Raw genomic sequence first — 16,698 nt, 5'->3', positions numbered from 1 at the left:
TGAACACAAGACAGTTACATCAAATAAAGATCTGTTTTCATGGTCCCGAGCAAAGAGATGCTGCAGGAAAGAACTCTCCGGCTGTCAGAGCCATCAGGCTTCAGATAGTGCCAGCGGGCCGAGGAGGAGAGAAGCGCTGGACTCATGCCTTGCGCTAAATCAAAAGCAGTCACACATACCACTTAGAGTAGAATATGTGCTAATCATTTTTACTTGACCTCTCTATCATTGAACGAGTCATAAGGAATGTAACAGTTAAATGGGTTAGACAGGAATGCAATGGTTAAATGGGGTTGACAGGAATGCAATGGTTAAATGGGGTTGACAGGTATGTAATGGTTAAATGGGGTTGACAGGTATGCAATGGTTAAATGGGGTTGACAGGTATGCAATGGTTAAATGGGGTTGACAGGTATGTAATGGTAAATGGGGTTGACAGGTATGTAATGGTTAAATGGGGTTGACAGGTATGTAATGGTTAAATGGGGTTGACAGGTATGCAATGGTTAAATGGGGTTGACAGGTATGCAATGGTTAAATGGGGTTGACAGGTATGTAATGGTAAATGGGGTTGACAGGTAAGGCCTAATAAGGGTCCGCTTTGATCTGGAGAGAGTTGGGTAACAAATACAATATATTAATATTAGTGCTCGCTTTTGGCGATAGGAAAGAGGATTTACCAATTTCAAGCATCTATAATCAACGCCTCTTATGTCACTTATCTCTAGCAGTGCCTTACAAATCCACCAACAATCTCAATGACTTCCAATACTAAACAAAGTCACATCACCAGCACAATAAATTGGGTTAGTTGGGTTTATTCCAGATTATTTGTAGTGGACCCCACCCCCATCTCTGTGGTAATGTACCTGTCCATCTGACCAAAACTCTCCTCATCCCTGTCTTTAGACCCCATTTATTATTAATGGCCCTACCATACAGCCAATCACCATGCAGAAATGGTCTTCCTTTCCTCCTCCCCATTGTCTTTCCTCCTCCCCATTGTCCTGTGAGCGTAAGGAGCTCCGGGAAGGAATATTTTCTCAGGTAGCGTGTCACGTTTCCGTGACTTCTACTGGCCAGAACAATACCAGGGTGCCTCCTGCCCCTCCATCCGCTTCCTCCTTGTGTCTTTCCCACGCTCCGCTTGTGGACAGTGAAGGAAATCTATTTGGAAACATTGTAGACAAAGCTAGACACTAAAAAAGTAGCAGGGGATGGAGGAGATAGATGGGGGCAGTATTTCCTCTGCTTGGATGTCATGTTTATTTGGACACAGGGAGGAAGACATATCTGTGTAGCACACCGGGAAAGACACAATCTAGAGAAACATCCACCTTTTCTGCTCCATTTTGTTTACGTGGAGAGGCATCAAGATCCTGGGGCTGCCAAGTTATAACAATGTGGCTTGCTTTGTGAAACATACATTCTATTCTCAAGATGTTGAACAACCTTTGACTCAGGAGATCCACATGATAACAATGCTAGAACACATATTTTCACCATAACTGAAACACTGGTTTTGTTTTCAAATTGATTTCTCCTCCTCCAGGGGCCGAATTTTCTGTAACACATCAGACATAATTTCACCAATATCCAGTACATTTTACACAAAAACGACCAATCTGAATGAACTCATTTGAGATTAACTGAGAACAAACAGTCAACTAATGAGGTAATAGGTGAAAGGTATAGGTGATAATAAAGTCATGGGTATAGGTCATAAACTCACTAAGGTAAAACACCACAGTAGCCGGTACTCAATTAGGCTAAATCCTCACTTCAATTGAAAGTGACATCTACTGGTGACAAGATGAACTGCAATGTCCATACCTGTATGGATTCCTAATTGGCAGAACCTCAACCTTTAAATTAACTTCAATTACCATAAAAACTGCATTTCAACGACATGGAATTGTAATTCCAAGAAAGAACAGGGGCATTTTCAATTTAACTTAGTTGGATTGTGTGATATGGTCATGATTGAAACAGGATTATCCTTGATAATGATCACCTCATAAACCTATGTCGTAATGTGTCCATTCCAAAACAAAATGAGTTTGTGTCTTCAAACTCTTGAATAAAAAAATACAATATACTTATTAATAGGCTGCATACCAGCAAAATGACAGACTAAACGTGAAAATCAATCTTCAATTATTCATATTTGACAGGGTAATAAATCATCAAATGTGGTGGCATTAAGTAACGAAATTATACTGAGGTCCAGCTCGCATAACCAAATAATACTTTTGGATAAACCATCTCTGGATAAATATGGAATAATTCTTACCGGTGATATATGTGATCAAATGAAGGAGAATTGACAGTTTCGCGCAGTCGAGCGGGGCCATTCTGTCGACCACAGATGATAGCCCTACTTCAATAAAATCAATCCCAAGGAAGAGCCAAAAGTGTTGGCTGAGGATGAAAACGGAGAAAATTCGCAGCTAGGGCTAATAGTCCAAAAGTGACAAATTCCCTTTCGTTTTTAATCCCAACAATCCTTAGATCAAAATGTAAGAAACTCAGCAGTTTTCCTTGTATCCCATAGCTTGTTTTGCAGGACAGCTCCCCAGCGCAGTTTTGGTTCCAGTTGAAGAGACAGATGAGAGCAGTCCCCGAGGGCAGGTGCGACCAGCGCGACAGTATCCCTCCTTCCTTGGAACTGATTAGATTGAATTTGAACAAGCGTTGCCACAAAGTGCCCGATTCCTAAAATATTCTGTACACGATAACAAAAAGCTCCAAATTTTAAATAGACAAAACACAGAGAAAAATCAACCATACATCCTCTGAACAACGTAGTGCAGACTAATTAATGCGCAACTGTCTGAAAGAATGTCTCATCCGCATCGGTACTCGTACTCAGCACTGCTTGCAGTGCATGGCCGTTTGTGTCTTTATACTGAAAAACAAAGGAAGTATGCAACGTCACTTGTTCGGGACAAACTGCTGTGACAGTTTTCAGTTCTAGAAACACTTTCTGCATTTTAATTTCACTAATATGACATGCAAATAGCCTACATTATATTTCATATGTATTGATGACGGTATTGGCACCATCTTTGCTACATCAAACAGTTTTATCGCTTAAGGTTTTTAATTACTTGAATTTTTTTTCCCAAGACTTCACTGACAGGAAAAAAAATATTTTAAATTAATCAGTCAAACATAATTTACCCATTTAGTGCAACATCAGCATTATACTACATTTCAATTCTTGAATTCACTGTTTCACAATTCAACTATTTGCACAGCCCTTCATTGCCCAATACAAGTCACAACGTTGCACGAAGAGAATGCAAAACAGCCTACTTGACCTTGATCAATTAAAAATAGTAAACCTAGTGTCTAAAAATAGAGATGATCTGGTCTGGGGAAACCAGCATGAGGTGGGGTTTTTCAAAGGGGAAATATCGGTTCGAATTCTTAGAATAAATATTTGTTGGATTTATTTTTAACTTTGGAAACAGGATATACAGCTTTTTATATCAAATGTAAATAATCCTCTGTGCGTGGCGTGAGTCCACTGTTCCCAAGCAGCACCCCATGGTGTGTGGATGTGCAGCCGACTGTTTTCCTTCAACAAATTATATTGGCAGCTCTCTGTGTCAGGTACTGTAAATAAGAATATCCTGCCTCACCTTTCTGTCCATCACAATGCAAGACCTGCATGACCTACCATTCTTAGTTGAGCACCAGCACAGTACCGCAGACCTGGACAACTGATAGGTGAGGCCCACTACTCACTCTGCGGTCTGTGCAGAACACCATTCTTCCACATCATTCTTCTTGAGAACATGGGAAATAATTGATCAAGCTCGACTTGTAGTCTGTGCAAGTGTGTGCGATTCATTCTGCACATCATAAACCATGATGACTTAACTAGATACGAGGAATTCATCATAAACCTGACACCAGATTATTGAAGGTGAATAATATGCCCAGAAATGCATGATAAATCACTTTTACTGACACACATGAAGTCAATCATTCATCAAGAATTGATGAGATGAATACCCTGGCCTGAAGTAACTTTTGTTTACTTTTTCGTTTTTAAATGTGTCAATAAAAAAAGGTTGAAAGAATACCTGAGAAATCAACTCAGTGCCGAGGAGGCCTAAACAGCGACATCTCACTGACTGTAAAGAATGAAGACGGAATGAGGGCAGGATATACACTTTGTAAGTAACTGACTTCATAATATGATGAAACAATCTTTATCACACCATTTACCTTTTGTTTCAACATCCTGAGCACGAGACATCAGTTTGTGACTGGTCATGTGCCTGTCGTGTTCCACCTAGCATGCCTGCAATTTATGTATAGTGCTTTCACTCATATGATAGAGTGAGTCTTCAGAGAGCAGGGCAGTGAGGGCACATTCTCCTTGGATTGGGAGGGAAGCTAGATAAGACTCAGGCAGGAACAATTGCTGGAAGCGGAGTGCTGAAAGAGGTGAGGTTTTAAGACGTTTTATTTTAGAATCTGTTGTAGCCGACGAAACACAATAAGAGGGCCTGGCCAGTTCTACACACGCAGCTTGCCGTCTTTCATTTGACCCAACAATAAAGTCTTAGTAAAAGGAGTGGTAGCAGCAACAAAGACTTTCTTCAGTGAGGCCCTGACCGCCGGTGACCAAAGGACGATGATGGATATAGAATGTAAACGATACCCCCTATTCAAAAGATCTCTCGCATACGATGATACAGGAGGCTGAAAAATCTTCTGACGTATGCAGTGCGCTACATAATGTCTTGGTCCTGCAGTTATGTTCAGTTTGTTTTGATTGATGTTTACATCGCATCATCCAACAATCATCTCTGATTAATATGGAACTTTTACCTGTTGTAGTCTTGTCTGGGATTAGGCTTTATCGGTAATTGCATTTTATGTAGGCTATGTCAAGACTATTATATGAAAATCAATTGTTAAGAGTTTATTATCCTCATTACATCTTTATTACCCTACATAGTGCTCTCAATATACTGTATTATGGATCAGAGTATACACAGGATACGTTGACAGGCTATTAATTGCTCCAGTATCAGACACCATCTTGTGGGTGTAAAATAGAATTGCACCAAAAGTTTTCATTGGAAATGAGAAAGAACAGTTGATTTGATTTTTTAGCTCTAAAACGTTTACATTTTATTTCATTTATAAAATAGTTTAGTAAAAAAAAATCAATCATAGAAAAAGTTAATTCAGCCTAACTGACAATTTGAGATTCAAGCAAAACGATAAACTAGAGATTTGGGCTCCCGATCTTGGTTGTTGACATAAGTAGAATTTTTAAGCGTTTTAACACTTGCAAGGCTGCCGGCCGGTACGGTATCTCTATCTCGATCTTCATCCTTAGTGCATGCGTAGACCAGCTGGATGGAATGTATGGACATATTCCACCTCTCAATATCCCAGTATGTTGTCCCTATGTGCGTCAAGATGTCCACCATTGTTCCTGTACCCAAACAAGCTAAGGTAACTGAACTAAATGACTATGGTCCCGTAGCACTCACCTCTGTAATCATGAAGTGCTTTGAGAGGCTAGTCAATGACCATATCACTTTGTTATTCCTAATCTACAGTATATCAATGACCTTGCTGCTGTGTCTTCTACCATACTTCCCATTCTCTTTGCTGATGATAGCAATTTGATTTTATCACACAATAATTTTGATTGACTCATTTCTGAAGCCAACTCAGGTATGGCCAAATTTTCCAATTGATTCCAGATAAACAAATTATTTTTAAAAGTAAAAAAAAAATCCAACTTTATTGTATTCTCTAGTAAGAATACAAAATATTCAAAAAAATAAAAATAAATAGCCAGAATCTCAATTGGTGGAAATGAAATGGACAAGTGAAATCCACTAGATTCCTCTGAATTCTAATTGATGAAAAGCTATCCTGGAAAGATCTTATTCAGTTTGACTGCAGTAAAGTGATTAATTATGTTGGTATCATCATCAAGATTAGTGGTTTGGTTCATCATGATTGCTTCCTAACTCTGCTTACCCATATCTCATTTACTGTGATATTATCTGTGCTAGTACATATGCCTCCTACCTACACAAATGACTCATCATACAAAATAAATGTGCAAGACTAGCCACCTCCTCTAATTACCTGGGTACATCTGCACCTTGGTTTAAGAAACTCAATATCTTGTCTATTTACGACATTAATGTATGCCAATTATGCACTGTCATCTACAAATACTCATACCTCCCAGAAAGTTTACCTAAACCCTTCAATTGATTCTTCCAGGTTAATTCTGAAATCCATCTATATAACATCTATATCCCCACATAGTCAAATTCTCTATCAGATACAGAGGTACCATACTCTGGAATTCTTATCTTCACATTGCCAAAACCTCATCATCCCTCAATAACTTCAAGTCAAGACTTGGGGTGAGCCTGATAAACCAAACTACCCAATAATCCCCTCCATGTAGTTTTTTCTTGCATACCGAGTATATCATGCACAATTATAATTAATATGTTTTTTTTAACTGATTGAACAAACTTTTTTAATACTTATATTTGTGCTGTGGTTTTCATATAAGCCCTTTTGAGCTTCCAACTTCACCTGCACACCGTTTTTATCAGTTGTTTTTTATCTGTACTGTTTTGTCTTTCACTTATTTTCTTCGGTGCGAATAAATAAAACCTCAAACCTGCACCTTGCCCAACACCCTAGACCCACAAAAATGTGCATACTGCCCCAACAGATCCACGGATGACGCAATCACCATTGCACTGCACACTGCCCTATCCCACCTGGACAAGAGGGATACCTATGTGAGAATGCTGTTCAATGACTACAGCTCTGCTTTCAATACCATAGTGCCATACAAGCTTGTCACTAAGCTCAGGGCCCTGTGTCTGAACTCATCCCTGTGCAACTGGGTCCTAGACTTCCTAAGGGGCCGACCCCAGGTGATGAGGGTAGGCAACAACATCTCCACCACGCTGATCCGCAACACGGGGGCTCCACAGGGGTGTGTGCTCGGCCCCCTCCTGTACTCCCTATTCACCCATGGTTATGTTGCTGACAACACGACAGTGGTAGGCCTGATTACAAAGAACAATGAGACAGCCTACAGGTAGGAGGTTAGTGCCCTGACGGATTAGTACCGGGAGAATAAGCTCTCCCTCAACGTAAAAAAAAACAAGGAGCGCCAAGAGACAAAAGAGGGAGCACACCCCCATCCACATTGACGGGGTTTCAGTGGAGAGGGTCAAAAGCTCCTTGACGTGCACATCACTGAGGACCATAAATGGTTCCACCACAACAACACAGTGGTGAAGAAGGCACAACAGTGTCTCTTCAACCTCAGGCAGCTGAAAAAATGTGGCAGGCCCGTAAGACCCTCACAAACTTCTACAGATGCGCCATTAAGAGCATTTTGATGGGTTACATCACCACCTGGTATGGAAACTGCACCGCCCTCAACTGCATGGCTCTCTAGAGGGTGGTGCGGACAGCCCAACGCATCACCGGGGAAACGCTGCCTGCAGTGCTGAATTAAGAAATCACAATCCACAGTAATTTTTTATACACTATTGATCCTCTGTGGATAAATTATGAACTCTGGTGTATTTTGAACAGTGAGAGAAGGCTACTGTGGTTGTTTATTTTATTTTTAAACCATGTAAAAAAAATATGCAATATCTATTTTAATATTTGTTGCCTCTTGGCTTCCAGCCCTGACTCACATAATTGACTAGTAGTCACATTTGCTTATTATGCAGTTTACATTTTAATTTTTTTTTTTAATCAGTTACCTAATAAAGGCAGGGCCCTCCAGTTACCCAGGTGGGCCCCTACCTCCTCTCCCCATCTGATGATAAGCAGAGTGGCAGCAGGCAGCAGCAGGCAGTCTACACTCATTGAGAGTGGACTCCTGAGTCCTCCTGTGGCTGGCAGTTGCAGTAAAAAAAATACTAAATATATACTACATGTACAATATATACTGTATACAGTCGTGGCCAAAGGTTTTGAGAATGACACAAATATTAATTTTCACAAAGTTTGCTGCTTCAGTGTCTTTAGATATTTTTGTCAGATGTTACTATGGAATACTGAAGTATAATTACAAGCATTTCATAAGTGTCAAAGGCTTTTGTTGACAATTACATGAAGTTGATGCAAAGAGTCTTTTTCAAGACCTCTGCAATCCCCCCTGGCATGCTGTCAATTATCTTCTGGGCCACATTCTGACTGATGGCAGCCCATTCTTGCATAATCAATGCTTGTAGTTTGTCAGAATTTGTGGGGTTTTGTTTGTCCCCCCGCCTCTTGAGGATTGACCGCAAGTTTTACATGGTATTAAGGTCTGGGGAGTTTCCTGGCCATGGACCCAAAATATTGATGTTTTGTTCCCCGAGCCACTTAGTTACCACTTTTGCCTTATGGCAAGGTGCTCCATCATGCTGGAAAAGGCGTTGTTCGTCACCAAACTGTTCCTGGATGGTTGGGAGAAGTTGCTCTCAGAGGATGTGTTGGTACCATTCTTTATTCATGGCTGTGTTCTTAGGCAAAATTGTGAGTGAGCCCACTCCCTTGGCTGAGAAGCAACCCCACACATGAATGGTCTCAGGATGCTTTACTGTTGGCATAACACAGGACTGATGGTAGCGCTCACCTTGTCTTCTCCAGACAAGCTCTTTTCCGGATGCCCCAAACTATCGGAAAGGGGATTCATTAGAGAAAATTACTTTACCCCAGTCTTCAGCAGTCCAATCCCTGTACCTTTTGCAGAATATCAGTCTGTCCCTGATGTTTTTCCTGGAGAGAAGTAGCTTCTTTGCTGCCCTTCTTGACACCAGGCCATCCTCCAAAAGTCTTCGCCTCACTGTGCGTGCAGATGCACTCACACCTGCCTGCTGCCATTCCTGTGCAAGCTCTGTACTGGTGGTGCCCCGATCCCGCAGCTGAATCAACTTTAGGAGATGGTCCTGGCGCTTGCTGGACTTCCTTGGGCGCCCTGAAGCCTTCTTCACAACAATTGAACCGCTCTCCTTGAAGTTCTTGACGATCCGATAAATGGTTGATTTAGGTGCAATCTTACTGGCAGCAATATCCTTGCCTGTGAAGCCCAAAGCAATGATGACGGCATGTGTTTCCTTACAGTCAACCATGGTTTACAGAGGAAGAACAATGATTCCAAGCACCACCCTCCTTTTGAAGCTTCCAGTCTGTTATTCGAACTCAATCAGCATGACAGAGTGATCTCCAGCCTTGTCCTCGTCAACACTCACACCTGCGTTAACGAGAGAATCACTGACATGATGTCAGCTGGACCTTTTGTGGCAGGGCTGAAATGCAGTGGAAATGTTTTTTGGGGGGATTCAGTTCATTTGCATGGCAAAGAGGGACTTTGCAATGAATTGCAATTCATCTGATCACTCTTCATAACATTCTGAAGTATATCCAAATTGCCATCATACAAACTGAGGCAGCAGACTTTGTCAAAATGTATACTTGTGTCATTCTCAAAACTTTTGGCCACGACTGTACACAGTATATTTTAAAAACACTTTTTTTTTGGGGGGGGCGGGGTCCTCTTGGGACCCCCTCGGGCCTGGGCCCAGGGGCTTCAGCCCCCGTAAACCCCTGCATTCATCTGGCCCTGGTTGCCTGCCCTCCAGGACATTAACAGCACTTGATGTCAAAGGAAGGTCAAGAAAATCATGTCGCTGACTGTTCACCCAAGTCGCTGACTGTTCACTCTTCTACCATATGGCAGACAGAGACAGTACAGGTGCATCAGAGCCAGGACCGATAGACTGAGAAACAGCTATCACCAGAGCCAAGTTTTACAAAAGTTATCGATTTGGATTTTGCCTATTGGATAGGATTAAATGCGTAGAAATAGAATGAAAAGAATGGACGAATCATTGACTTGAATGGGGACTCCCATTCTATTCATTCTATTTCTATGCATTTAATCCTATCTGATAGGCTTAATCCAGATAGATAACTTTTGAAAAACTGGACCAAGGCCATCAGACTGTTAATCAGCCATCACTAGCCAGCTACCTGCCCAGTACTCAGCCCTGCACCTTGACTTCGGAAAGTATTCAGACCCCTTGACTTTTTCCACATTTTGTTATGTTACAGCCTTATTCTTAAATTGATTAAATAGATATTTTCCCTAATCAATCTACACACAATACCCCATAATGACCAAGCAAAAACAGGTTTTAAAAATGTTTGCTAATTTATATTTTAAAAAAACTGAGATATCACATTTACATAAGTATTCAGACCCTTTACTCAGTACTTTGTCTTCTTGGGTATGACGCTACAAGCTTGGCACACCTGTATTTGGGGAGATTCTCACATTCTTCTGTGCAGATCCTCTCAAACTCTGTCAGGTTGGATGGGGAGTGTTGCTGCACAGCTATTTTCAGGTCTCTCCAGAGATGTTAGATCGGGTTCAAGTCCGGGCCACTCATTCAGAGACTTGTCCCGAAGCCACTCCTGCGTTGTCTTGGCTGTATGCTTAGGGTCGTTGTCCCGTTGGAAGGTGAACCTTCGACCCAGTCAGGTCCTGAGCGCTCTGGAGCAGGTTTTCATCAACTATCTCTCTGTACTTTGGTCCGTTAATCTTTGCCTCGATCCTGACTCGTCTCCAAGCCCCTGCCGGTGAAAAACATCCCCACAGCATGATGCTGCCACTGTAGCTTCACTGTAGGGAGGGTGCCACGTTTCCTCCAGATGTGACACTTGGCATTCAGGCCAAAGAGTTCAATCTTGGTTTCATCAGACCAGAGAATCTTGTTTCTCAGACTCTTTAGGTGCATTTTGGCAAACTCCAAGTGGGCTGCCTTTTACTGAGTGGCTTCCATCTGGCCACTCTACCATAAAGGCCTGATTGGTGGGGATCTGCAGAAATGGTTGTCCTTCTGGAAGGATCTCCCATCTCCACAGAGGAACTATAGAGCTCTGTCAGAGTGACCATCAGGTTCTTGGTCACCTCCCTGACCAAGGCCCTTCTCTCCCGATTGCTCAGTTTGGTGGTCTCAGTGGTTCCAAACTTCTTCTATTTAAGAATGATGGAGGGCACTGTGTTCTTGGGGACCTTCTATTCTGCAGATATCTTTTGGTACCCTGGTGAAGGTCGAGAGCTGTGCGTCCTCCGAAACACAACCCAACCAAGTCGCACTGCTTCTTGACACAATGCTCACTTAACCCAGAAGCCAGCCGCACCAATCTGTGTGCCACCCCACACGCGGCCGGCTGCAACAGAGCCTGGACTCGAACCCAGAATGTCTAGTGGCACAGCTTGCACTGCGATGCAGTGCCTTAGACCACTGCGCCACTCGGGAGGCCCGACTCCAATCAAGTTGTAGAAACATCTCAAGGATGATCAATGGAAACAGGATGCACCAGAGCTCAATTCCAGAGTCTCATAGCAAAGTGTGTCAATACTTATGTAAATAAGGTATTTCTGTTTTTTTTATACACTTGCTAACATTTATAAAAACCTGTTATGGAGTTTTGTGTAGATTGCTGAGGACGTAACAAAAGGTGGAAAAGGTCAAGGGGTCTGAATACTTTCGGAAGGCACTGTATTCTCGACATACCTAATATACCTGCCACTGTACATACCATTTTCTTTTCCAAATTATACTGAACAAAAACGCAACATGTAAAATGTTGGTCACATGTTTCATGAGTTGAAATAAAAGATCCCAGAAATGTTCCACACACACAAAACCTTGTTTCTCCAACTTTTTGTGCACAAATTTGTTTACATCCCTGTTTGTGGGCATTTCTCCTTTGCCAAGATAATCCAGCCACCTGTTGGCTGAGAGAAGTTGATGATAAAATGATTGTGGGGGCTGTCTTGTTAGACTTCAGTGCAGTCTGCTGCTGAAAAAAAACGTATTACACACCCTGCTATAATGTGGGTAAAGAGTTACTTGTCTAACAGAACACAGAGGGTGTTCTTTAATGGACCCCTCTCAAATATAATCCAGTTAGAATCAGGAATTCCCCAGAGTAACTGTTTAGGCCCCTTGCTTTTTTCAATGTTTACTAACGACACTTTGAGTAAAGCCAGAGTGTCTATGCATGCGAATGACTCAACACTATACACGTCAGCTACTACAGTGACTGAAATTACTGCAACACTCAACAAAGAGCTGCAGTTAGTTTCAGAGTGGGTGGTAAGGAATGAGTTGGCCAAAAATATTTAGAAAACTAAAAGCATTGTATTTGGATCAAAACACTCACTAAACCCTAAACCTCAACTAAATGTTGTAATACATAATGTGGACGTTGAGCAAGTTGAGATGACTAAACTGCTTGACCCATGGTCAAAACATATTGATGTAGTAGTAGCTGAGATGGGGAGAAGTCTGTCTACAGTCGTGGCCATACGTTTTGAGAATGACACAAATATACATTTTCAAAGTCTGTTGCCTCAGTTTGTATGATGGCAATTTGCATATACTCCAGAATGTTATGAAGAGTGATCAGATGAATTGCAATTAATTGCAAAGTCCCTCTTTGCCATGCAAATGAACTGAATCCCCCAAAAACATTACCACTGCATTTCAGCACTCCCAAAAAAGGACCAGCTGACATCATGTCAGTGATTCTCTCGTTAACACAGGTGTGAGTGTTGACGAGGATAAGGCTGGAGATCACTCTGTCATGCTGATTGAGTTTGAATAACAGACTGGAAGCTTCAAAAGGAGGGTGGTGCTTGGAATCATTGTTCTTCATCTGTCAACCATGGTTACCTGCAAGGAAACACGTGCTGTCATCATTGCTTTGCACAAAAAGGGCTTCACAGGCAAGGATATTGCTGCCAGTAAGATTGCACCTAAATCAACCATTTATCGGATCATCAAGAACTTCAAGGAGAGTGGTTCAATTGTTGTGAAGAAGGCTTCAGGGCGCCCAAGAAAGTCCAGCAAGCGCCAGGACCATCCCCTAAAGTTGATTCAGCTGCGGGATCGGGGCACCACCAGTACAGAGCTTACTCAGGAATGGCAGAAGGCAGGTGTGAGTGCATCTGCACGCACAGTGAGGCAAAGACTTCTGGAGGATGGCCTGGTGTCAAGAAGGGCAGCAAAGAAGCCAATTATCTCCAGGAAAAACATCAGGGACAGACTGATATTCTGCAAAAGGTACAGGGATTGGACTGCTGAAGACTGGGGTAAAGTCATTTTCTCTGATGAATACCCTTTCCGATTGTTTGGGGCCTCCGGAAAAAAACTTGTCCGGAGAAGACAAGGTGAGCGCTATCATCAGTCCTGCGTCATGCCAACAGTAAAGCATCCTGAGACCATTCATGTGTGGGGTTGCTTCTCAGCCAAGGGAGTGGGCTCGATCACAATTTTGCCTAAGAACACAGCCATGTATAAAGAATGGTACCAACACATCCTCCGAGAGCAAGTTCTCCCAACCATCCAGGAACAGTTTGGTATGATAACTAAGTGGCTCGGGGAACAAAACATTAATATTTTGGGTCCATGGCCAGGAAACTCCCCAGACCTTAATACCATTCAAAACTTGTGGTCAATCCTCAAGAGGCGGGTGGACAAACAAAACCCCACAAATTCTGACAAACTCCAAGCATTGATTGTGCAAGAATGGGCTGCCATCAGTCAGGATGTGGCCCAGAAGTTAATTGACAGCATGCCAGGGCGGATTGCAGAGGTCTTGAAAAAGAAGGGTCAGCACTGCAAATATTGACTCTTTGCATGAACATCATGTAATCGTCAACAAAAGCCTTTGACATTTATGAAATGCTTGTAATTATACTTCAGTATTCCATAGTAACATCTAAACGCAGGCAGCAACCTTTGTGAAAATGTACATTTGTGTCATTCTCAAAACCTTTGGCCACGACTGTATAATAAAGCAATGCTCTGCCTTCTTAACAATACTATCAGCAAGGCAGGTCCTACAGGCCCAGGTTTTGTCACACGTTGACTACTGTTCAGTCGTGTGGTTAGGTGCCACAAAAAAGGAAAATTGCAATTGGCTCAGCACAGGGCAGCACGGCTGGCCCTTGGATGTACACAGAGAGCTAATGTTAATAATATGCATGTCAATCTCACCTGGTTGAAAGTGGAGGAGATTGACTTCATCACTACTTTTATTTTTGAGACGTATTGACATGTTGAATGCACTGTCTGTCTAAACTACTGGCACAGAGCTCGGACACTCATGCAGAAGACATGCCACATGAGGTCTCTTCACAGTTCCCAAGTCCAAAACAGACTATGGGAGGCACACAGCACTACATAGAGCCATGACGACATGGAACTCTGTTCCACATCAAGTAACTGATGCAAGCAATAAAATTAAATTTAAAAAACAGATAAAAAAACACATTATGGAACAGCGCGGACTGTGAAGCAACACAAACATTGGCACATGCACATGCACAGACACACACACACACACACACATACACATTTATTTAGTACTGTAGATATGTGGTAGTGGTGGAGTAGGGGCCTGAGCGCACACAGTGTGTTGTGAATGTATTGTAATGTTTTTAAAATTGTATAAACTGCCTTAATTTAGCTGGACCCCAGGAAGAGTAGCTGATGCATTGGCAGCAGCTAATAGGGATCCATAATAAACACAAATACACAGGTGCACCTTGTGCTGTGGGCAATAAAAGGCCACTCTAAAAATGTGAAGTTTTGTCACAAAACACAATGCCACAGCGTGTATGGCATTGTTTGGGTGAGCGGTTTGCTGATGTCAACGTTGTGAACAGAGTGCCCCATGGTGGCGGTGGGATTATAGTATGGGCAGGCATAAGCTATGGACAACGAACACATCCCTTTTGCCCTCAGGGCATGGACTCTACAAGTTGTCGGAAGCGTTCCACGGGGATGTGAAAACCCAGCAGCGTTGCAATTCTTGACACACTCAAACCGGTGCGCCTAGCACCTACTACCATACCCCATTCAAAGGCACTTAAATATTTTGTCTTGTCCATTTACCCTCTGAATGGCACACTACACAATCCATGTCTCAATTGTCTCAAGGGTTAAAAATCCTTCCTTAACCTGTCTCCTCCCTTTCATTTACACTGATTGAAGGTGACATCAATAAGGGATCAAAACTTTCACCTGGATTCACCTGGCCATTCTATGTCATGGAAAGAGCAGGTGTTCCTAATGCTTTGTACACTCTGTGTATCTACTTGGATTGTTATTTCTGCTCACCTTAATTTTGGCTGCTCACCACATCCCTATTCAGTTCCTTATCGGTTAGTGCTATTTGGGATCAGTGGGGTGTCCCTACCCTAAACACTACCCTTAACCATAACCTACCTCATCCTACATACGTGTACATAGTACTTCAATCAATCATTTAACTAAACCTATTTGTACATAATACCTTAATTAGTCTCTTTTCCAAAATAAAAATCCTGATAGCTGTTTAGGCTACAGATGATGGGTCCTACGACCGATGTGTCACGACAGCAATATTCAACCCATCCGTTAAAAAAATAAAAAATCCTAACCCAGTACACTGACTCGGTACCGGTACTCATTATATAGCCTCATTATTATTTGATTGTGTTTTTTATTGTTACAATTAAATGTGCATCTATTTGTATCTATTTGCTAATAAGCATTTTACGGTAAATTCTACACTTGTTTTATACGCCGCATGTGACAAATAACATTTGATTTGAATTTGATTTGACCCATACCTAACCTCAACCATTTGAAGTTCAACCTCAATGGGGTGGTGTCAGCGGTGCACATCCTAGGGGCTCGCGGATAACAAGGGCTGTTCCCCTCGACGTCACTTCACGAGAGTGGCTCGCGCGACGCCAAGATCACAGCTGTCAATCACTTATCCGCATCAGCATCCGAATTGAGCGCTAGCTGGCGAGCTTAGTTATATTGTTTGTCTATTTAAGGTGTTACACTTTTCTTCACTTGAAACATGGATATGTTTGTTTCAAATGTGAAATGTGAGTTTATAGCAACTTTTTCTGACATAAAATGTTAACTGCTAACGTAGTTAGCTAGCCAGCTGACTAACCTTCCAGTGTGCCTTAGTTTACGCTTCAGAAAATGTAGCAAAGTTTAAATATATTGCTAAATTACCGGTATATTGGTTAAATTCCTCATTTGAAATTCGCAAAAGTTTCCTTGAAATGTATTGGCATTGTATGAGACGTCGAAGGTGTGTGGCGACCTACGAGCGCAATGCCAACCTGTCACGTCACTCAACATGTACTTTTTTTCATGGTGGTTTTTGGGATTAAATATAGTTATGTTTTATTAAAGGTCTCACAGAGCGCCTGCTGCAGAAACAACTGGCTAATACAGATGAGGTTATTGAGAAGCTCTTTTGTGAAGACTTCCCAAGAGTAACACCACTGGATCCTCAGGTTGGCAGCCAAATTTAGAGCAGTATTTTTCTTCTCTAATGAAACCATTGAAATGTGCATGTGTTTTAGTCAATACATCATTTAGTGTTTTAGTCAATACATAATTTAGTCTACAGAAAAATAGCTAGTTTGCTAATTGTCACTTCAAATTAACATATTCTCTAGCTTGAAGAAAGTGCCATTCAGCTGTGGAATTGGGCAGTCACCAAACGTGTGGGAACAGCCATAAATGAGCACCAGAAAGCAAAAGGTAGCCTAATACTTTGCTGTGAAATACCTGATTTATGACATTATCA

The 16,698-nt window shown here is 42.0% G+C and overlaps 1 protein-coding gene and 1 long non-coding RNA gene across 2 annotated transcripts in view; one reads left to right on the top strand and one right to left on the bottom strand.

Moving 5' to 3' along the window:
* LOC110487730 (vascular endothelial growth factor receptor kdr-like) overlaps positions 1-2,866 on the bottom strand; it is a 73,650-nt gene extending 70,784 nt beyond the window's left edge. Inside the window, exon 1 of the mRNA XM_036942928.1 lies at positions 2,294-2,866. Within this exon, the coding sequence (XP_036798823.1) occupies positions 2,294-2,354 (61 nt within the window). The 5' untranslated portion in view covers positions 2,355-2,866. The remainder of the gene's footprint in view (positions 1-2,293) is intronic.
* A 12,966-nt stretch (positions 2,867-15,832) lies between these two features.
* Positions 15,833-16,650, top strand: LOC118938773. The gene is made up of 3 exons (XR_005036028.1): positions 15,833-15,979; positions 16,299-16,402; positions 16,568-16,650. It is a non-coding gene; the product is annotated as an uncharacterized LOC118938773 (long non-coding RNA).
* The last annotated feature ends 48 nt before the right edge of the window (positions 16,651-16,698 follow it).

The sequence above is a fragment of the Oncorhynchus mykiss genome, chromosome 14 (genome assembly GCF_013265735.2).
Source record: "Oncorhynchus mykiss isolate Arlee chromosome 14, USDA_OmykA_1.1, whole genome shotgun sequence".
In the NCBI taxonomy this organism is placed as follows: domain Eukaryota; kingdom Metazoa; phylum Chordata; class Actinopteri; order Salmoniformes; family Salmonidae; genus Oncorhynchus; species Oncorhynchus mykiss.
This window is presented reverse-complemented; position numbering and strand designations above follow the sequence as displayed.